Below are 23,483 nucleotides of genomic sequence, written 5' to 3'. Positions count from 1 at the left end.
AAACAAAGCTTCTTCCTGGGCTTTCACAAATCTTGCTGGGTATTCACAGTTACATCTTAGTCTATTCATTGGAAGTATTTTGCATCTTGAAAAATACGAATGTGTTCTAATTATAAGTTTTCTATTTTTTAAAATAAGATGGATTTCTGAAAACATGATCTATTTTGACAGAATAATTAGAGCTGTTTAACAGCCATTTTCCTAAAAGTTTGGGTTTGGTAGTATTTGATTTTATGCCATGTGCCTAATACTCCTCTTTCTCCATTTGTAGATCATCCAACAGTACTTAAAGTTGATGACAGGCAACGGCTTGCCCGAGAACGGAGAGAAGAGCGAGAAAAACAGCTAGGTAAGGCCCACTCTGAGGCTGGTTGGTTTGTTTGTTTTTCATGGACTGTCATCTGCATGCAGTGTTATGGCCAGTTTACTTTTAGGGGCAGTCAGCAAAATGATAGTGCTAGATATGCAATAGTGTCATTTTAGATGTACTATCATATCTTAAAGTAGATCTCTTAGTTCATCAGTACTATATCTCTCATCTGTTCTATGAATGTGAATGAAAAGTAGGTTTAAATCTGAAATCATGCAAGGGAGGTTCATTGATGTAAAAGGAATTTTGAAGTTTTAGAATGTTTTACCAATTCAGATTAAAATACTGAATACCATAAAATAGAATTGCAGAATATGTTGCCAGTGTATGGTTTGAATTTTTTAATGTAAACTTTATGTAATTTTTTTTTTCAGGTCAAACCTTTAGTAGGTGTCAAAGAGGTGTGCTCAGTATCTTATGTCACCTGCGCCTGCATATATATAATACAGTTCAAGTGAACAGTGAAGCTATTTAAAAAGTGACTATTGATGGGCAGTATACTGAATATAGTGCTGAGAGAATTAGGAATTATGTGAAGCCAAAGTGGTGGCTTTCTGAACAATGCTTATATGTTTGACTGCCACAAAGTTCTGTAGTAATTGGGAGGTCAGGAAATACAAGTATTTCCTCTTTTTTTATATGTTTACTCTGATTTCTTTCAATGCTGAGTTGTCCTTAGGACTTGAGAAACAGAAGTTCTTTATTTCTAACTTCTGGAAGTTTATTGAACTATAACTCCAGCCAGAATTATGCTGCTTTTTCTAACCTGGAGAGCCATGATTATTTGTCACCTAGGTCTTGATAGCATTTGTATCCTCCCTTCTTTACAGCACCTTATAACATTGCAGTAGCCATGCATGAATCACTAGGATTGTTTTGGAGGGGAGAAGGAAAGCTTTAGTTTTGGATTGCTCAAGGGGTAACATGACAGGATGCTTGATAATCCCCAAAAAGCTGCTCCTTGAGTTGAGGTTGATGGTATGTGTAGACTTAGTTTCTTCAGGTTTTGGGGCAAATGGATGCTACTGGCCCGTTTTAATTAATTTTTTTCAGATGATGGTTCCATGTGTTGAATTTGATTTTTCCTCAGGTTTCATCCTTGTATAATAACAATGCTTTACTGAAAGGCAGAGAAAGAGGCTTTCCTTGAATTTAACTCAAGTCTGGATTTTCTAGCTATTGATAAATGAGTATTTGTTACCAGAAGGACATGACTTCTGTTGAAAAATGTGTTATTTTGTGTAACATGTTTTAAAAGCAACATCAGGAGTTATTGTAAGTTGACATGGAAATCCTTCATTTCCAAGAGGGAGAGATCTGCATGCCTCTGTGATGTATGAGTGTATTGTGTGTTCTTGCTTGAAGAATTATTTTGGACTAACAAGAAAATTGAAAGTCGTGTTGTAGTTTCATCTGTATATTGTCTGCTATGATTTAGGAGCTATCTCTTGAGATTTGTCTTCCAGTACAGCAAAGCAATGATTTTTACCACAGCATACAACTTTATTTTCTTTTTTTTTTTCAGTGCAGAACATAGATAAGCAGTCACTCATGTCGTGTGAACCACAGCAGAGAAATTCCTAAGCTGTCTCCTTTAACCATTAAGTTGTATAATATTGTTACGTAAATTTGTCTTGCTAAAAATTAGAGTTGGATTTTGTTAATACTGGGACATCAGCCATGCAACAATAAAGCAACTGAAGGAAGGAATTTATTTTTTTTTCGATAGAATTAGGTTGGATTTAAACTTAATTCCTTTCCTTCTGATTCAGGGGATCTGTCAGGTTTAGCAAAGACTTCTATTTAAACAGAAGTTGAGAATTTCAGTCATACCTCAAGTAAAATTATTCTTTGCACTTAAAAAACGGAAAGGACAGTTTTCAGTTCTCTAGGTGTAGAGCTGGTAGTAATTTTGTTTTGTACTTTCAGCAACTTGAACTCCTGGAAGTCATGTTATCAGTCTTTACAGGAAAATTAAGTTGTTTGACCTTTCTGTTAAGAACATGTGGAGTACTGGTTTAATAAGGATTATGTTTCTTTATTGGGGCAATATTCTGATGTTAAAGGAGAGTTCATTTAAGACCTTCTTTCTTTCTCCCTTTTTTTACTTTCAAGTTTAAATTCTTTTCAAGTTCCACTGTGCTGTGAGAGATTTGACTTTCCTTGGTGGGTTGGGTGAGTGGGTTGGTGTGTGCTCTGAACTCTTGCGGATTTGCTTGCACCTGGAAATAGTATTTTAGCAGTCTTATCCTACTTAGCACACTTGGGTGTCTAAGTCTTGTTTTTAATGAGAGTTTAGAGTATAGGAAATGCTGTCATTTTTGTTGTTTGGATGTATATAGAATATATGTGCTGGGACTGTCGGTATCTGCAGTTTCTTGAGGATCATGTTGAGCCACCTAATTGAAAAGATTGAAGAAGCTTCTACAAAAAATGCCCCTTTTACCTTTAGTATATTTATGTTTTGTTTTGGACCCTTTTTTAGATAACGTAGAAGATACACAGGGACACAATCAGCAAATCACTCCATCAAGAAGGAATGATTGTTTTAGTTCCTTCACTGTAGAAAAGGCATTGCTTTTGAAATGCCATCCCAACAATTGTAGAATATGAAATCTTTGACTGTTTTCTGTGCAGTTCATTTTGCATGACTAAAGTTGTATCAATTTCAGGGGGTATTTTTTGCCTCAATCTTTTTATTCTCCCAACCATTTGGGAATGTGTGTATTGTTGATATGCACATCAGACCTTTAAAGGATTATTAAGGTGATCTTACTTGATTTTCTAAGTAACGCTTCCAATGTTGTCATTTGCTCTGTAGTAACCATGTTTTCATTTTTGTGTTCTTTCCACTAGTGCTCCTTCCCACAGCATTTATGCATAAAAGTTAACATCTCTCAGATCTCTCTATGTGAGACTAACCCTCTTGGACTGTGCAAGACAGAAATCCCAAGAGAGGCAGTGGTAGGTGAAGGTGGTAGCTGTCAAATGGGTCTGTTCCCAGAGACCTGAGGGAAGGGAGCCATCACACTCTGGCCCCAGCTTGGCACTTTACATGTGTCAGGCTGAGCAGCTGTGTTCTGGCACTGGATGCTGAGACACTGACATATTGGAACTGACTTGTTTATGAAGGCAACCGTGGTGGATGGCCTGGTCAAACTGGAAAATGTTACTGAAAACTGCTGGGTTTTCATCACGTGGACTTTACCCTTATCTGCCATACTGATTGCATCTGTACTGTCAAATTAACAGTGCTGAAGAGCATTCCCTGGTGCTGAAACTTAATTGTTCTTGCTACAAAGCTGTTATGATGGATCCTGGCAGGGTGTTGGTTCCAGCTAACTAGCTGTCTGCTTGTTGATTCCCTTACAGGGAAGGTCCATGGGCTTTTCTGCATGTGCTGGTCAAGTGCTGTCACCATTTTGGAGGGTAGAAGTTTAGTAGTAGAGGTGAAAGTTGCTCCATGACTGTTAGTCTTTGGTTCCAGAGCATAGACTCCTCCCTAACTGGAAAGAAAAAATCAAAAATCAAAATGTGTTTTTTAACAGGAAAAATAACTGAGGTTTTAAACTTGATTTCATTCTGGTAACCTTAGGTAATGACCTAGCAAAGAGGAAGAATTTTCTTGTTATTATTTAGCAGTATTTTGGTCTCTGATTCTTGAGAAAACTGTTTCACTTCTGTGCATGTTTTATCTACATTAATCCTGCTTGAAGACTGATCTTTTAAAAATCAGAATTATGATCCTGACAACGACACATGTTTCATTTAGTTTCTGGCATTGGGAACAAAAGATGGTAATACTGCTTTTTGACTTAGCACACACTTCCTTAAATGAAGAATGATTTATCTTAGCTCTTAGAATATGTCTGAGTTTCAAGTTGGCTAAATTCATTAAATTCTTAATACTTTCAATGCATAACCATTAAAGTAGTATTTTAAAGATCATATTATCATGCAGATTCCTCTCCCATTTGAAAGCAATCATTGACAAAATAATAACATTAATAAAAACTACATTTTTTTTTTTTCTATGAGTAAATTTCTTCTGGTCTATTTTCTTCCCTGGCATTTGGGGGCAGAACTTTATCCAACAGAAAGAAGCCCCACAGAAACTGGGTATCATTGACCCTAGCATATGAATAATTTTGAGATCTCCTTGGTGAATTTGAATGTCAAAAGGGTTTAGAAGATGTGAAAACAATTTTTAAGGAAGACTAGTTTAAAATTTCTCTGAGAAATGTCCCTCAGAGCATGGTTACTGGGGAAAGGCTGGCTGAGAGAATCTCACATTAACTTCACCTTTAATTACAGCTCTGAAGTTCACCTTCTAATTTGTTCAGTCAGCCACTTCTGTGTAATGTCCCCATTTTTAGGTATGGTTAAAGCATCACCAATCCATTTTACTGCTAATGCAGCAAGGGGGCAATGACAGCCTCAGTGCAGAGCTGGCAGTGAGCAAAGGTGAAAGATCGGTCAGAGGAGAAAGCTACTGTTGAGCTCTGTGTTGTAATGTTAGAAAAGATAAAGGCTGGAAAGTGTGGCAAAAACTGTAGGATTTTGTCTCAGGTGAGCTGTCCATCTGAGGTGGGTTCAAAAGGCAGACTGAGAAAGCATGGTGCTAACTGACCTGCCTTTGTATAGGCAATAAACCAGAAGAAAAAGGACTGAAGTGAAGAGACAGCAGAAGGAACAGAAAAAGAGAATCTGGGGGGACATTCCTTGCTTCACATAGATCAACAGAAAATAAAGGCTTTGACACTTAGTGCATGCTCCTCCTTCCCTCACAGCCTAAAACCCCTGCAAAGAATGGTTCTCTGTGTGTGTGGTTGGGGAAGGAAACTACAAAATTATTTCCAGGAAAGAAACACACATGGTTTGTCACTAACATCTTCCACATTACATTAGTTAATTCCAGTGTAAAATTAATTGGTTTCAAGTCCTATGTGTCTCTTAATATTGGAGCGTCTCTTTCTTGATTGACCTTGTTTTCTCTTGCTCTGTTGTTCACTTCAGAAGTGTCAGAAATACAGCCTTAATTATATTGCTTTGTAATCTAATGTAGCATTACTAGTTTGCAAACAAGAAGGTATTCAACAGCACGTCTAGGGCTCAATTTCTAAATCTTGTTTTTACGCTCTAATTTTGTGTCCTTGTATCATGTGGCTGGGTTCAAATGTATTGATTGTACTAAGGAATGGAATAGAAAATGGATCAGGCTGTGACTTTTGTTTGTACTTTCTAGCTTTAATGTAAATTTTCCTATGGAATTTAAGCTTTCACTAACTTATGTCACTGTATATACCTACCTTATAGATGACAAAAACTGGGCTCTTAGGTTCACAGAAGAATGTCAGTAGTGCAAATAGGAAGAACTGAAAACAAAGCAGATGTTCTCCTTTGATTCTCTAATAAGATAAAATGCAGGAATTGATACTTGAAAAAAAAATTCAAAGTAGTTAAGAGTAAATCTCTATTTATGAAAAACGTTAAATTCATAAAAATAGATACTACACTTTTTTCAGCAAACAGACGTATCATAAATCATACTTTCATGTGCTTGTTAAATACTTGGTCCAAGCATAAAATTAGTAAAATTCCTTATGTTAGCAGATGGGCACATATTTTCTGCTGTCTTTTGCCTGTAGCCTAAAGGTATTGGAAAGATGGAGCTTTTGTATTTGTTTTGAATCAGATCTATTATTTTTGTTAAAACTTATTCCAGCTGAACACTTCCATTTGCTTGGCTTAATCCATCACTAATGAGTGTTTCTGTTATTGAGCTGTCTTGCTCTATCACAAAAGTGTGATTTTTATCACCCCTTCCTGGAGAAGCAGAAAGCTGAAGATAAGTGTCCTGTTCAGAGATCCAGCATTCTGATTGTCTTACCAGCACTAAGAATGTACATAAATATCTTTTCATCCTTTCTCTTCTTGAATTTAGTCCTTAAAGCTCAAATGTCCTATTTTCATTACTTTTCCTAAACAATATGACAGATTGAAACCTATGGAAATCACCATAAACAGTGCCTCAAGAAAGTCTAGCCATTTACATTAATAACAAAAAGAACAAATAATCTCCATGTCTTTTATGGGCAAATTAACATTCCAGTGACATTAGTTAAGAAAGCTGTTGGATGATAGGGTTTTTTTTTTGCTTTTCTTAATTTATTGATTTTCAGTAGACCACCAAAGAGCTTTTTTTTTGTGCTGGGTTGCCATTGTAAGAAGATTCCAGGCACAAAAGAGCCAGCTCATCACAGGATCTGTGGAAGTCTTGTGGCCCACAGCAGCAGCTTGACTTGATATGATCATTAGAGTCTGTATATAAGTGACTATTTGTTAAAAGCTGACATGCTACAGCTAGCTGGATTTTTGTGAGATATATGCAATTATGCTTCTTGGATGCTCTTAGCTCTTTCGAAGAGAGTTGATTTTTCACAACTTCTGCAAAACAGTTTGATTGAGTTCCAGTTTTGAACAACTACATCGTTTGGGTGGCTTAGTGTGTTCAGGGTCTAGGTAACAGGGTGTGTGTGCTGGGTTCTGGGTTTTTTGGTTTTTTTTTTGTGGTAGACTGGTTTGCTATGGTTGGGTTTTGGGGTTTTTTAATTCATTTATGTACCACTGTGGTGAAAGGATACTGTAAGAGTCTAGAGCATTTCCTGTGTGATGATGGTAGCACTAACTTAGACTGCACACATACAATGTTGCATAAGGGAACCATCTAGTCCCACTCTAGCTCCCAACGTTTTCAAGGCACCAGTGGGGAGAAATCCAGAATATCCTGCATCAATGGTTTCATGTGGATTGGAGTCTGAGCCTGCCTTCTACAAAATTCATGAAAATTCAGGCCCTGACAGGGAGAAAAATTGGTCTTGTGTGGAGCTTCTTAATTTGTCTGGATTAGCTTCTGAAACGTTGCTTGAAGCTGTGCATAAGTGGAATTATGGGACAGATTAACATTTACCTTTAGACTTCTTTAGTGGGTAACTTCTCTCTGTTGGTCCAGATGCTAGAATTCTCATCCCAGCCACTTCTATCATAAGAGATCTGTATTGATCAATAAAGCGGAAAGTTACGATCGTTTTACCTCTCTTTTTATTCTCTTTTTTTCAGTAAAATATTACAGAGAATTATCGTGGTTTGTATAATGGACGTTTGTCCACATACATCTGACTTCTGTATTTAGGCATTTTAAGCTAGCAAAAAATCCTTTCTTCTGTGAAGAAACTGTATGCTCAAATAACTATTCGTATTTCATAATTTTGAAATTAAATAATATCTGTGTGTGGCCACGGTACATTTTAATACATGAGGAGAGATGAGGATATTATGTATGTCTGAAGAAAGAGAGTTCAAAAGGTTTTCCATTGACCTTGGTTATTCAAAATGTATTGAAGATTTCATTGCATAAAGCAAGTTAATACTTTTATTTATCATTTTTCTCACAGCTGCAAGAGAATCTGTCTGGTTAGAAAGGGAAGAGAGAGCACGGCAACATTATGAAAAACACCTAGAGGAACGCAGAAAGAAGCTGGAAGAGCAAAGACTAAAGGAAGAGAGAAGGCGAGCTGCCGTGGAGGAAAAGCGAAGGCAGAAATTAGAAGAAGAGAAGGTAAGAATGAATGTCATGGTAACACTTTTCAACTTCTCTTGCCATGAGATACAGCACTATCAACCTTTTTCCTCCAAGAGCTGATGTAAAGAATGCCACATGAGCCGTGGTCAGTATGATGGAGTGTGTGGAAGGATTTTAACCCTTATTTGCCCAGGTACTGCTTCTGTTATGAATCAAATGCAGTGAAGTTGAGCATGCCTGGATTACTGTATATGGTGCTGCTCAAACTCATGCAGAAAAACAAATTGGATCAGGTTATCTGTTAATTCTTAACCATTCAGTTTAAGGATAGTTAAATATAAGAAAACCTTTTCAAAAGTGAATGTGTAATGAAAGTTGCTCTTGGTTGATATGTCTCAGTTAAACTGGGGAGTACGTGCAGTGTGATCCTGTGTAAGTCACCTCATCCTTCTGGGTGTCTCTCCCAGAGAGTCACCTCATCCTGTCTCTCCCACTCTTCTGGTATTTAGTAGATGGGAAGTAGCACTAGGATGTGTTTGTGTAGTGGCAGGGCCACTTAAACAGATCTTACCTTTTCAGAAGTTAATTTCAGTTAACATTCTAACTTATTTATGGTTTATTTGCTGCTTAATTTTGTTCTAGTCTGTGTGTCTTGGTAGACAGCACTTAAGCTTAAACAGAGTTGTGAGATGCCTACTTGGTTTTGTCCATGTGTATGGAGGGTTGCAGGGTTTGATGAGAAAATAAAGTGAAAAACCCAGTAGTATCCAAATGTATTATCCTGTTGTACTCGAGGAACGACATGAAGCTGTTGTACGTCGCACAATTGAAAGAAGCCAGAAGCCAAAACAAAGGCAAAACAGGTGGTCCTGGGGAGGAGCCCTGCACAACCGCATTAACAACACAGGTAAAGAGGGAGGCACGCTTTGCTTGTTTCCCTTCCCCACCAGTCAACTGGAATTCACTTTTCTTCTTTTGAAAGGAAGGACAATTCAATGTATATTAGTTTGAATTCTTTGCTCTTGGTCGTATTATTGCTAGCAGTGGCATGTTTGTGACATTTTTGTGTAGCAAAAAGGTATTGAGGAGAAAAAAATATGAACAAAAGTTAGACCTTGTTTTGGGAGTTGACTTATTCTGTAACTATCTTGCTACAGCTTCTTGCTTCTGCTGCTTTGCTGTTGTTGGTGTGTGTATATGTGGGTGTGCTTGTGCTTGTGTCAGTGTCGTGATATGAGCTACTGTGGCAAATGCTGGCTTTGTGCCTCCAGAAGTAGGTCTGGTGGAAATGACCAAATACTGAGATTAAAGTAGACACAAGGAAGAAAAACTGTTCTTTGTAATAAGTGATATGAGCCTTGTATTGAAATTTGGGGAAATAGAAGGCTCTTTTCTTCCCCTAAAGATTGGCAAATTAAGTTTAAGTTTAGCTATATGCTTTTTTTCCCCAGTTATCTTCTCTAACTACTCTGCCAGTCATTAATGTGTATATGCCCTGTTCAATATGAGTCAAGCCCCCAAAACAGAACTTTTCCTTTACTTCTTTTAACAGAAAGTGATACTTACAGTTAGTTTCTTTCTATTCTAATTTCAATGTGTCTAACCTCCCATCAGGGGAGGAAAAAAAAAAGTTGAGAAAAAAAATTCTCTGAAATCTTTGTCATATATCATTTCAATAAGCAGTTATTTTTCATAAAAGGTTACTTTTTTGCTTAACTTTCTATAACTTATTTGATTTTCGTTTTATTTTCTGTGAAAAATCATTGTCTTGCATTCTGTCCCTAGGTTATTTTTTTGAATCATCATTCACCTTTCTCGATTTAGCAGGCCTGGAGCACCACTTCAAATCTCTGGGTGGTGCTAGAAAACCTGGTACATAATGCTGTGGTTTGTTATTCCTTTACCTATAGCTAGTTCTCAGGAAGTGAGATCATCAGTAACTAAACCACCCTCATGTAGTTGCAATGCATGCTTAACACCATGCTGATAGATTAGAGCTGTTGTTAGTACCAGATTTTTCATTATTATTTATTTTTATGGTGGAGAGTTACTGCTGGCTGACTCTAAAGATTTGGCACAATTCACTGAAATGAAGCATAATATTCTATCTACTGGAATTCAAGGAGCGCAAATTTGAATATTTTGTTATTTTCAAAAATCCTTTTGGCACACTGCACATAGGATTTACAGTTATTTTGCACATGAACACAGACATAACCAGCTGCGTTGGCTGTTCCATTGCTCATGGGTATTTTAATTCCTTTTTTTTTTTTTTTTTTTTTTTTTTTTTTTTTTGATAAAGAAAGCAGCAATTTTCCAGGCAATGGATTGCATTTGGCCTATTCTACATTTATAGGATTCATATTGCCAACACTTGTATGCAAATCCTTATGCTGAATGTCATTCATTTAAATAAGGTTCATTGACACAACATTGACACAACATCTCATGACAACATTGAGAAATGTTGTCATGCCTAACAGCAGAGGTGATTTTCAATATTGTCATTTGTCATCTTCAGAAAGCCAGTTTATGCACTACATCCTTTCTGCCAGATGTAGAAGCTTTATGGCTGTACTGATACTGTATCATTTCTCAGTAGCAAATTAGACACGAGATCAAAATCCCCATCCTATTCCCACAAATATTGTTCTGTTCTTAGGAAGCCTGAGTGTCGTGCCTTCAGTAGTGACTTGCACAGGGCATTCTTCAGTATTCCCCAGAGATCAATGTGGGGTCATCTTGCCAGCCTACAGAGGTCTTGTTCTTAGCTATAACATTTTGATTTCTCCTTTTTAAAACCTATTTCTGAGTTCTATTTCTCTTCCAGTATTCAGTCTGCCAGTTCTATGCCCTCACCAAGTCATTCTAACATTAAAGTTAGCAAATCATCACATGGGGTAGGGAGAATCTTTCTTCAGTCCAACCAGTTTTAATGAATCCTATATTGTTCATACATCTGAGGAGAGTTAAGGTATTTTTTATATACTCTACTTGTATGAATTTTTTAGTATACAGTGAGTATAATTTAATCTATAGGGGCAGAACAGGTTAATATACTTGCCATAAATAAACAATGGCAAATAATATTTCAGCAGCAGCATCCTTAATGCTGTCATTGTCCTGAGTTTGTATCTGCTTTGAAAACAGTGTACAGACACATTTTTGCACACACAGAATATGAATCAGCAGAGCAGTTAAAGCATATGCTCAAGCCTCATTGCATTTCAGCATGGTTGAGTGCTTTGCTGAGTAGTGCTGAGGTTCAGTACATGCTAAAACGTAAGCAAAAGCAGAATTGATTCTCACAGCGTCTTTTAGATGTCAGATTTTCAAATGGAAATTTGTCATGGGGAATGTGTAGTCAATGCATGGAGCTTGGAGCTCTTTTTGTTTGGGTTTTTTATTGTTTTGTTTTGGGGTTTTTTTTCTATTTTTGAGAGAGAGAGAAAAGAAAGGACACAGCAACTTCCTGTGACACATATGCACAAAGTGTGTGCTGTCTCTGTTATTGAAGTAACCATCACCCCCTCAGCAGGGTGCAGGTGCTCACTGCAGCAGTTGTGCAATTGATGTAATACCACTCTAAAATGTAGAGAAACTAAAACCAAATTATACATTTTTCATGTTATATGTGCCAAGTAGGTGCATTACAAGTACTTTCTGCAGAGGCTGATTTTTTATATCTGCTGAAGGTGTGTGCTGAGCTGGATTTTCAGCATGCTGAAAATAACTCTATGGTGGGTGGTTTAGCACTTATACATAACTGTGGGATTTTTAACTAAATCTTTTAATTTCTTTTGATTTCTTTTGTGCTTGCCCTCACTTCCTTTGTGCACTAGTCTTCCCTTAATCTTTCAGCATGGCATTGTCACAATATTGACCATCTGCCTAGTAACAGTGTCCTGTCACCTTTTATTCAGATGCCAGTGTGGTTTCTTAGTGAATAAATTTGCATTTCCAAGCATCTTGGTCCTTCCTTGAAGCTTTCTGTTTTAAGTCATGAGCAAAGATTTTCTGACAATATTGAAAGTCCTTAGATTCCAACCCACTGAGTGATAATGAACAGAATATTTTATACTTTTGGAGCTTAAACTGTGTTGTGCCTAGTCTTTGAGTCACCTGTACAACGTCTGCTGAGAAATCCATTCTATTTTGGAAGTCCTTGTGGTAGAGCAGGAGTGACCTAGTCCTGTTTTCCTCCTCCCACTAGTGAGCTAGGAACTTGCACTATTGCATGTGGGCTGTCAATTAGCATTATCTCCATTTGTTTTAGATCGAGACAGGCGGTCTGTTTCAACAATGAACCTTTCGAAACATGTTGATCCAGTCATAAACAAGCGGCTCTCCTCCTCATCTGCAACATTACTAAATTCTCCAGACAGAGGTACAGTTTTGAAGAAAAAAGCATTAAAAGAGCAGCAAGAAAGAATGTTCTATACTGATGTATTACTTTGCACATGAAACAAGCTTCTGAAGTCATTTTCTGTACTTAATCTAAGTGTTAGTGGAAAGACTTCAAATGTGACAAGTAAATGGTTGAACATTTTTTCCTGTGAGAACAAATAATTCTTGTTTTTTAAAACAAGAGAACTTAACTAAACAATTCTGCTTTAGCAAATGATAAAAGCAGTGCTTCTGTCAGGTTTTTAGTAAATGAGGTACAACTATTGAAAGAATACATCACTCCATAGTGCATGCAATCATGTGTGACCTTTTATTTGCATTAGACCCTTTTGTCATTATTTTGTTTTCTTTTCTTTTTTGGTTATAGCTGTTGAATGTCTAGGAACATGTTGCATGAAGCTTTCAAGCAGTTACTTTATTACAATTTCTGGTTATTTTATTACCATTTCCAGTTATTTTTATGAAAGAGGTGTGGATGTTTTCCATATTGTCTGTTTATCGACTTTTTGTGTCCAGTTATTTCCCAAAGATTGCTTCATTTCAGTGTACATCTTTGGTGTTTACAAGTCTGAAAAATGATAAACCATCAAGCTTTTAAAAATTAACATAGCTGAATTGCTGCCTCTGTTCTGAGGACTTAGGAGATTGAAGCATTGAGCTTAAAAGTTTTATAAAAGAATGTCTCTTGTGTAACTTGTGCAAAGAGCTTTACAGTAAAGTACTTTTTTGTCCTCTACTGAGAATGAGTTCTGTCCCATTTCAATCCATAAAATTGTTTTTAAACCCAATTTTTAAAATGGATTTTTAGTTGTTTTGTCTGGTCGATGTCATTATTTTTGTGTCTTAACTAAATACCAAGTTTGTGTGAACGTGTGTATGGTTGATTTGATGAGCCATGTTCATCCTAGTGGGCTAACCTAGTTATACAGTCTGGTAACTTGTGAAAAATACAGTATTACATTAGGAAATAATTTATTTCTAATCACCAGTCATTTCTTGCATTTAATGTTGAGATCCAGTCAGTTTTATCTTTATTAGCTTTTCAGGTGTGTATATTTTTTTCAAATGGTTGCTGTTCTTTGTCAGGGGTTGTTTTTTTGAGGAAGAATCTTGGTGATGTGGGCAGGTGAATAGCAGCAGGCATTAAGTATGAAGGATAGTTTCTTATGGACTGTAACACAGTGTTTTAGCTTCTGCCACCCATTTCAAGTTCAGGAGACGTTAAACTGAATACCAGGCAATTTAGTGATAGGGAAAGAAAAGGAACATGGAAGTTATGGCCATTTGTCAAAACGCTGAGGCATTATTTGCTTGGCATTTTTACTAAAACAGCAGAAGAACCTTTTAGGAATCTCTTGTGACTTTTGCAGACTCCAAGTCAGAAAGTAAATCCAAATGCTTTTTCTCATGCAAAGTGAGATACCTAAATCTAGTTGGGCCATGTATCTGGAGAAGTGCCATTAGTCTCTCCAGTGGCCTCAAACTCTTAAGGCAGGTGCTTAAAGGAAGGCTGTGACAGCCTGCTCCCCATTTCACCTTCCAGAGGGCACCCAATTACACTTTGTCTGTAATACAGACTCCCACCTGCACAACAGTGAGCTGGAGATAAGGATGATGAGCTTACCTACTAAGTGGCTTATAGCTGTCAACAAGAACTTGTCATCTGTTGTGCAGCACAGCTCCTTTTTATCATTTGAAGGACATTTTTTTTTCTTTTTGTGCAGCAAAAGACAGAAGTTTTCATTAACTAATTGGCTAAAAGACTGGTTAATGCCATTTCAAGCATTGTATTGCTATATCACAGTTGTGTAATTGAGCAGCTAGAACAGGCTTCTCATTATGCTTTTATGTTACTGTAGTTAGTGAATAGTTGAAACTGTAACATGAACACATATTTAGCTGGAGAAAACTGCTGTTGACCAACAGATTTTGGCAGTTGTGCTCTTTAGGGAGAGCTTGGCAAGGGGATAATATTTTTAATGAGGTATGAGTTACATACTTTAAGTTTTGCAAAACTTGCACCCTAGTTGTTTTCCTCCCCTTCTCTGCAGTGATTTTTCTTTCAAGGAGATGATGGTCTCAATCACTGCATCACCATTTTCATAGAAGATATTCAGGGGCTTCAGTATTGTTTCCTGTAGAAAGAGCAGTTTCTCCCTATCTACTCCTCACCATATTGTGTATGTGTATTAGCAAACACCACATTTATCAATGAGAGTCTCCTTCGTGGTGCTCATCAGAAGGCCTGTTAAATCCCTGCCTCCCGTCTGTTCCTACAACTAATCAAATGCTGCTGTTTGCTTACTCGCAAATTATTCTGCTGCTGCTAAGACAACTTTCCAATATTCAAGCTGTATATCCTGAAGACAAATACAGATGATTGTAACCAATTTACTTTTGCCAGCTCCCTGCAACTTTGTGTGTTTAGTTACAAGTTAGATTATAAAGATCTTTCATCTGTTAAAAATAACCTGCTTGTGGCTGGGGGTACTGGTACTTCCTTGTACCAGCAAGCCTATCACTCTTGTAAAAGCCTGTCACATTTACTCTTGTAAACATGCTTCCTGTGTGAAAACGGAGCAATAAAAGCTGAGAGAGTTGGGCTTGTTCAGACTGGAGAAGAGAAGGCTCTAGGGAGACTTGACAGCACAGTGGTCCTCAAGAGAGCTGGGGAAGGATTTTTTACAAGGAATGTATTAATAGGACCAAGAGGTAATTGCTTCAAACTGAAAGGTCTAGATTGGATATTAGAAAGAAAATACTCTCTCTGAGGCTGTTGAGATAGGTTGGTGGAGGCAGGTGGAAGAGGTTGCCCATAGAAATTGTGAATGCCCAAGGTCTGGCTGGATGGGGCTTTGAGCAACCTGGTCTAATGGAAGGTGTCCATGAGAGGAAACCTGGAACTAGATGATCTTTCAGGTCCCTTCCAATCCACAGCATTCTATAGTTCTATGAAATAGCCCTTAGAGTGATAGCTTAACACATCATGAGAACAAAAAGTACTGCTTCCCCTTGTCTGTCAGATGGTTTGAAAGACTAAACCTTGAAAACCTTACCCTGAGGCATTAGAAACAAAAGGAGCAAGAACCCCACCCCCCATGACCTCATTGTCTTAAAGTTGATCTTATTATTTTGGGATGTTCTTCGTTTGGTATTAAATTTTGCTCCAGTGTGGTTTGGACACAAAACTGAAGCTGTTCAATGCGTTTAGGTATTAATACTCTTATAGTTGGAACCCAATGGGTGAAAGTTTGTCTGTTCTAGGTGAATGGTGATGCTAATGTGTTAAAATGTGTATTGAATGTGTGAAGTGTGATGCTTTCAGGGAGTTGTGCTTTTGGAAAATTCAGTATGTGATGACCCTGGCCCACAAAGCCAAGGTGTATTTAAACAAACTCTGATCTAAACCCATTGTAGAGAATCAGGGAGACTCACTCCAAGGTCCTGGCTAAAACTGTTTTGACATCTCTGAACCAGGACTGTTGCTTAAATGGAGAAGAAGGTTTTGGGTTTAGTTCACTGTTGTGCATATCAGCTAGCTCACTCCCAAACAGCCTCAGTGCTTCAACTGGATGCTGTAGACATGTGGTTGCTTCCAACAGGGGATGTGGATACAATCTCCCTTGAGTTAGGGCCAAAGATAATTAAACCATACTCACCTTTAGGGCAAGGGACATGAGATATGTGAGACTTGGCAGGTGACACATTGGTGTTCTAAATCATCAGTCTCTTAACTGTGCCCTTTTGAGATTACTCCACCTCTGGGGGCTTATACATGATATAAGGCCTGCAGCTGGCCCACAGAGCCATATTTACGCTGTGACATTTACCTCTCATGTAAAGATAAACTCCAAGAAATGGATGGTGTATATAGTACTTATTTACTAGCCTAAAATATCAGAGATCACCCTCTGAAGTTGTGTGATCTTTATGTTAAACTACAGTAGAAGAGTTGTCCAAACTCATCAACAATCATACCTGTGAGCATCACCTACTAAAGCCTGAAACCACAAAAAAGAGTCTATTGTCTTGCAACACTAGCTTTAATCAGTGATCATACTGAGCATGGTGCCTGGAGATGAAAGGAAGCAAAGACACTACCATTACTGCATCCAGTTTAATGGTAGGTCTGTGATTTCTTCGTTGTTAAACTGCAAGTTTATGATAATGTGTGTGCTGTAATGGAGGTCTCTGTAGGGTATTTTGTGTGTCTGTATGATCTCTACCATTGCAGAATGGAACCATTAATCACAAAAAGCTCTAGCAATAGTACATTGTGTAAAAGCACAGTTATGAAAAGAGCCTGCTGTGTTTAAGAGTCCTATATTTCTATAGTAATGTCCCTCATTGCATTAGTGGAATTTAAGGGAGCAATTTGAGAAGTACAAAACAGCACTGAGGGCAGATTAAGCAATTATATTTTCATAGGAGGAGACTGAGATCAGCCTCTCTTTTCATGGGGCTCAGCAATGAGTAGATTAAAGACAGATTCAGAGTTTGTCTATTAAAAATGATGTATCTCTTCCTTTAAAAATGCAAATGAATGTCACGTTTGTTACAGCCAGTCACTTCAATGAATGTTATAGAGATTGAGCCTCATAAATTCAAGCTGCAGTTTTGTTACCGCAAACACTAAACTAAGGCAAATGAATGCTGAGATATAAGAAGACCTGATTCTGCTTGTAATATCAAGGTTAATGCTATAGTGTAAGCTTACTATAATGAGCTACTATGGGAACTAGTAAAATATTTTGGCTTATGATAGTAATTATAGAACAATTTGTTACATTGGAATATCACGGAAGTACCCAATTCAATACAGAAAGTAACTTACAGGAGTCTTCTGGCTTCACCACAATAAATGTTTAATCAGTATTAAAAAAAAAGAAGTAAAGAAGCTTTACAAGACAAAAGGATTATGTCGACAAGCTATGTTTGTATTGGACAACACTGGGAAAAGCTAAGTACCAGGTCAACATGTAGTGTGTTTTCAAAACAGAGCAACTCTGTGAAAAGTTGATTCTTTTTACTCGTCTTCATGGAAACTGATCCTTAGCAGGATCTTTGGACAGAGAGTTAATGATCAAATATATTTACTGTTTTCTGTGGCTTCACTTATTACTGAGACAACTGTAGCTACTGAGCTTGGTATCTGCAGTTGAGGTGCACTACCCTTTTGCAATACTTTGATAAAACCTCATTGACACAATTGTCTGTGTAGCAGTAAGCAACCTTCTTTGGTTTTCCTAGTAGGCTGGTAGACTTTGGAAGGTGTTTTAGTGTAACTGGAAGACTATATACCTTTTAGGAAGGAAGGCTTTCATACACAAACATCTCATATACATATGAAGAATAGACATTGAAATCTATATTTAGGAGTGGCAACTGTTCTTCTGGTAGGGAAATTATCTTGTCATTCCTGGCATGGAATGTGGCAGATGTGTAAAATATCCGTATTCAGTTGGTAACAATTTGCTGTAATGCCACAGGCAGTAACACCAATTAAATATTCAGATGTAAGTATTTCTACAGGAATTCTTCTGCTAAAAAGGAGTAATAATAAAATGTAAACCACCAAACTATTGTGGGGATTTTCAAGATTTTCATGGTATGCAGTAGTGAGGAAACAGTACTAACACTCTGCAGCATGCGGTTATATGTGAAATGTTTGATCTAACATCTTGCTTGTATGGTGCACGTTCAGCTCGCCGCCTTCAGCTCAGCCCATGGGAGAGCAGCATTGTTAGCAGGCTCCTGACGCCCACACACTCGTTCCTGGCTCGGAGTAAAAGCACAGCTGCATTGTCTGGAGATGCAGGTAATCCTATAAGAACACGGGCTTCATGTCTCAGACACTTATTTTTCCAGATTCCCTGCCGGATGTTGTAAAGTCATTGATCTAATTATGAGTGTATGGTAGCATCCCAGAATGAACTCCAACGTCCATGATTAGTGTGCATGACAGCATGAAAGCTTCTCTGTACAGTTTTCTATGCCTCTTTCTCTTCCTCCTACTACCTCTTTCTTACTTTTGCCTCTTCATCAATGCAATAAATGGGCACAAAACATGCAGGGCAACAACATCGCACTGACCATGGCTGTTTAAGGGAGATGCACACCTTGTTGGAAAGAGCTGATTTAGCACATCCACTGCTAAAGCTGTGAGCTGCTTGCTGCAAAGGACTTTCAGCTCCTCCCAGAGTACTTCCCATGTGGAGAAAGTTAGACTTTTATGAAGATAGGCTCTGGTTACTGTGCATTTAATACCTGTGAGATTATAATAATTGTAAAGTTGTCTGCCAGCCCCAGAACAGCTCCCTGATGGTACTTACTGAGGGAAAATTAATGTGCAGAAATGTGATGATATCGCTAGATGGTAATTGAAGGCCCAGGCAAAACTGTATTCCAAATACAGCCAGGGCATTCTTGCATATCATGTATTTTAGGCAGGTGACAGCTGCCTCTTCTTTTATCATGGGATGTTTTATAATCATCCACTGGGAACTTTACCATTGCACCCTCGGCACGTGCAGCAATATATTATTGTAAGTCTAGGCAAGCCTTTCTTGTCTGATGTGGACAGGATTTTTATTCTAATTAAAGAACATAGAAGGTAAGAAGGAACAGAGATCTGCTAAGATTACTTTTAAAGAAGCTTTCACTTAAGAACTCTTATAACTAATTAGGCTGTGGTACGTTTCCACAGGGGTAGTGCTGTAGGAGAAAAAACATGGATGATATTCTGCAAATAGTAGAATTAACAAGCACAGAATTCTTTTTTACTCTAAAAAAAAAAATAGTTTGTAAAATTAATTTCCAATACTACCTTCCAAGAAGGATATTGGAAATTCATCTCTTCATTAGGGAATAGTTGAGAAGGCAGCATGTAAGTGGTTATCTTCCTGGAGCAAGCATGAAGCTTTTTGTAACTGCCCTTGTTTATACTGCACAACCAACTCTAAACTCAGTGGAATATTGAGAAAGGCTACAAGTAGCAGGAAAGACTGATTTGTAAGTTCAGTCTAAGGCAATTCCTTGAAATGCTTTCCCTATGCTAAGTGGAACTGTACCACCAGAAGAATAATCCATCTGCTCGTTGTTTTCCAAGTATTAGTCTCAAGGAGCAGTAACTTCAGCCCCTTCATACAGGATGCTTCCTGGAGATTAATGATCAGGTGATGCCAATGGCTCACAGCTGTGCTCTAAGCACTCCACTCATCCCAGCCTGCCATTATTCCCTAGAAAATTACCCTGCCCTTTGGCTGTGAATATAAATTGCAATGTAAAAAAATCTAAACTGAGTTAAATATGAATTCATGTCCTTAAATTTTAAATGAACTGTTAGGGACATCCAGCATAAGAGTACATCTGGATCTTTTTTTAAATAAATCCTTTGAAACCAAAGTGTTTTTTTAAATAGCTTTCAAAAAGCTCCTCTGAATGGATGTAATCCTGTTAGCCCATGAATCATTGGAAGTGCTGCTTAAAGCATTGTTTGGCAACTTCACAAATGAAAATGAACTGTTTCTCTTCTAATATTTGTGTTGTTATCCTTGGTGGTAACTTCAGATAATCAGCATGCAGAAGGGGAATTGAATCACAGAGCAGTGGCCATAAAAATTTTAAGTAGTGTAAAGCATTATGCTGATGCCTTGAGAGACTACCTAGAACAGAGGCTAGACAGTGTTGAAGGAATAAAATAGGTATTTATTAAAAAGGCTTTCAAAGGATACACCTTGGGCAGTACAAGAGCCTGGCCATGTTTTCACAGTTTTATAAATTTTGGTGTATTTACATATTGGGATTAATTGTCCAATTACAGCTTCAGGTTGTGAAGTCCAATCCTCCCAGATTGCTCTCCTCAATTCACTGTTGTTTATACTTTTTGGGCCTGAAGCCACAATGATGTCCTTGGTTCTCGGGGTGGGAATGGATTGTTTTGTCTAACTACACTGTGAGGAGAGTTTGCTAACACTTTTTATGAAGTTCAGAGTTATACACTAATGCAGTACAGAAACTGGATAATATGAAAGCTAAAACTTAAGGTATCAATGCCACTGCCTCCTGTATGGTTTACATGCCCTCAACCAAAATAAACACACAAACTAAAATCCCTGTTTTCTTTTTTCTTGCTTGTTTTTAAGTTAATCATAATTCCTCATTAAACATAAATCCCTATAAACTATAAGGCAAGCATTAGTGCCGTTGCTGTAACAATTACATGAGGCTCTTTATTCATAATGTTAATCTTTTGGTGCAGGAGAATTTGCAGCATTAGTACTGTTAAGTCTATGAGCTCTTCCTGTAACAGCAGCTGTGCTTTTGTAAGACTAAAAGAATTAACTGTGTGTGGAACTGCATTCTTTCATGTGTGCTCAGAGAGGGATATACAGGCAAGAAATATTGGTTTGGTAACATTTGGTTTGGCTTTTCATTAAGGAAATAGAGGATGTAAATTTCTTTGACATAGGAAAAAGAATAGGAAAGATACTATATAGAGCCCCTATTTTTTTTCCTCGAGTGACATGCTGGATAATAATTGTGCTACGACTCAATTAAATGACCAGAAGAGACAAACAGGAGCAGAAAAACAAAACTTTGCAGTAATAGCATAGTTTTTCCCAATCTTCTCCTTCAGTTAAATCAAGAGAAAGTCCAAGAATACTTTGCTACAATAAGTTTCCCATGATATATTTTGCAGTTAAAGTTCTCTTTGAAGATAAAATCAGAGCAGTGTATAATCTGATACCTGCTATTGTCAGATCATTTGGTAATAGTCTTTTTGCTTGTGCAAACCAACAAAAGCTGCCATCCTGGTTATTCAAATACTAATTTCCAAGCTGATTTGTTGTTGTCAGCTTGCTTTTTAATGTGCAAAATAGTTTGCTGTTGAGAATGTTTTTAAGTGAGTTGTTATTCTAGAAGTATCAAAAAATATGATGGGTTAAAATATCCCTAAAAAGAAGAATTTCTAAAAGCAAATCACTTGCTGTAGACATCGATTTCATTGATTTCCTAATTGAAACTGTTTTGTATAGTTAATGGGTTTGGATCTTTGTGTGTATGTCTCCTTTAATTTTTCTTCACTTCCAATGCAATTCATAGGCATTCTGATTTCATTTGACTGCTTTCTATTCTGAATGTAATTGAAATTCATTTCAATGTGTGTACTAAGCTAATCTGTCAGACCAGCCATTGTTTCTACTGCTTTTTCAGAACCACCAGTTGTACAAAATCTTAACAGGAAAATACTATCTACTATCCAGTATCATGGCATACTTCTTAATTTTTTAAAAAGAAATTATTACCTTACAAATGGAAAAGTGCATGAGCACCTATTGAACTTGCATCCTTACTGTATGTATGGCCAAGCTAATGTGTCAAATGATGGTTCTGACTTGATTTCTCTGTGTATTAATACCTTCTTTCTTTTCTATCTTTCTCGGTCATTTCTGTTCCTGCTGGCTTTCCTCTGTCAATTCTCCAATGCTACTCTGTAATTAAAACTAATAAATAACAAAACCAACCAACACCGTAGTTATCCCTGTTTGTCCCCGTTCAGCATCTTGCAACCCCCTCAGCCCTCTGTCCTACAAGGCCATGAACTGTAGGAATTCAGGAGAACGAGCAAAACTTTATGCTTCTACTGATGCCGTTGGACGTCGGAGAACAACGCACCTTGCAGGGGTAAGCTTGGCTGCTGCCCGTGTGCTTCGTGTCCTGTGCCATGACCACCTGACTGCAATGCTTGTTAGCACTGGCATAGCTGCAGGGATGCTTCCTCCCCTCTGCACTGTCCCACCCTCTCCAGTTTGCGTCACAGTTGGCTGGATTTTAACTGAAACGTGCTATGTTACATGGTGGCACAGCCTGGTTATACACCAAAGAATCCATATGGAAAAACACTGATGCTTTCCAAACAGCCATGTTTGCAGAGTAGAGGCCTCAGCTTCTCACAAGGCACAGAGGCAGTATCTAGGGGATTCTTTGCTGCCTGTCAAGGCTCAAGATGGTGTCCACTTTTCCCCTGAGTGAGGAACTTGTTGCTCCCAGCAGGCCGTTTTCACAAAGATTCCAGAATTTGATGTCTTCTGAGGCCTCTAGAAAATTCAGCTGAGCCCCTAGAATAAAGAGGGGTGGAATGCATGCACTCACATGGCTCTCTACACAAGTGCACAGTGTATTCTCACTTCATCTGTATTTTCTTAGGAGACCAGGCTAGTAAACTTTTCCTCACTGGGAAGGAAGGAATTTGTTTAGGAACATGGTTTATAAGCATGGCTTTCCACAGGTTCATTCTGAATGATTTAGTAGCAGTACTAGGGCTGATCTGAGCTTTTAGGAACACCAAAACAGTAGAACAAACTCATGTTGACTTTGCTCCAAGCCAATGGGATGTAGTCAGACGCAGTACAGATTCATCTGCTGAACCCGAGCAGTTATATTTTTCTTGTACTTTACAACCTGAGTTAATTAAGAGTGTGAGAAGAGTTGAAGTCATCTCTGCAAAACATTGTGTAAGAGGTGTTTGTTTGGCCTGATGTGCAGAAGGTCAAGAGGCAGTGCTGCTATTGACATCTTGTTGGAAACAGTATTAATCAAAATGCCATGAGTCATAGCCATTACTTTATCTTTCAGGCAGAGGGTAGTATACCGAAGTTCAAGCGAAGGCATAGCCTTAGCATGTATCTCTAGAGAAATTTCCTAGAATGTCCACAAAGCATTGCAGCATCTTGACCTGTGGGTTCTTCCTCAAGTCTTTCTGATTGCAAGAGGTTTGGGATTTGACTTTTTTTAATTCTAAATTAGAAAGAAGAAAGGTTGTTACATTTTGGTGGAAGAGGTGATATAAAACTGTTGTTAATGTAAAATTAGTGAGGTAAGAACCATTTCCAATAGCCTGTATGATGTGGAGAATCTTATATGTTTCTGCAAGCTTCTGTATGAATTCAGCTTTTTACTTTATTGATACGAAGAAAAAATTTCTGATGCTCTGCTTTCAGTACTAATAAAGCAGATCCAATAGAGGGTTACTGCTAGAAAGCCAAAACTCTTGTTTATTGTAATGCGTTTATTCTGGTTGTGTTTATATACAGTTATTCTGGTTGTGTTTATGTCTATACT

The 23,483-nt window shown here is 37.7% G+C and overlaps 1 protein-coding gene across 7 annotated transcripts in view; it reads left to right on the top strand.

Annotated features, from left to right (window-relative positions):
* Nucleotides 1-23,483, top strand: part of MAP7 (microtubule associated protein 7) — a gene marked incomplete at its 3' end in the record, with an annotated part of 109,582 nt that overhangs the window by 67,330 nt on the left and 18,769 nt on the right. For all 7 annotated transcript variants that reach the window (XM_083856426.1, XM_083856429.1, XM_083856428.1 and 4 more), the window contains exons 3-8: nt 272-349; nt 7,825-7,988; nt 8,748-8,859; nt 12,229-12,339; nt 18,064-18,177; nt 21,922-22,046. In XM_083856426.1, the coding sequence (XP_083712552.1) occupies nt 272-349; nt 7,825-7,988; nt 8,748-8,859; nt 12,229-12,339; nt 18,064-18,177; nt 21,922-22,046 (704 nt within the window). The remainder of the gene's footprint in view (nt 1-271; nt 350-7,824; nt 7,989-8,747; nt 8,860-12,228; nt 12,340-18,063; nt 18,178-21,921; nt 22,047-23,483) is intronic.

Source organism: Zosterops lateralis (genome assembly GCF_965231275.1).
Source record: "Zosterops lateralis genome assembly, chromosome: 3".
Classification (NCBI taxonomy): domain Eukaryota; kingdom Metazoa; phylum Chordata; class Aves; order Passeriformes; family Zosteropidae; genus Zosterops; species Zosterops lateralis.
This window is presented reverse-complemented; position numbering and strand designations above follow the sequence as displayed.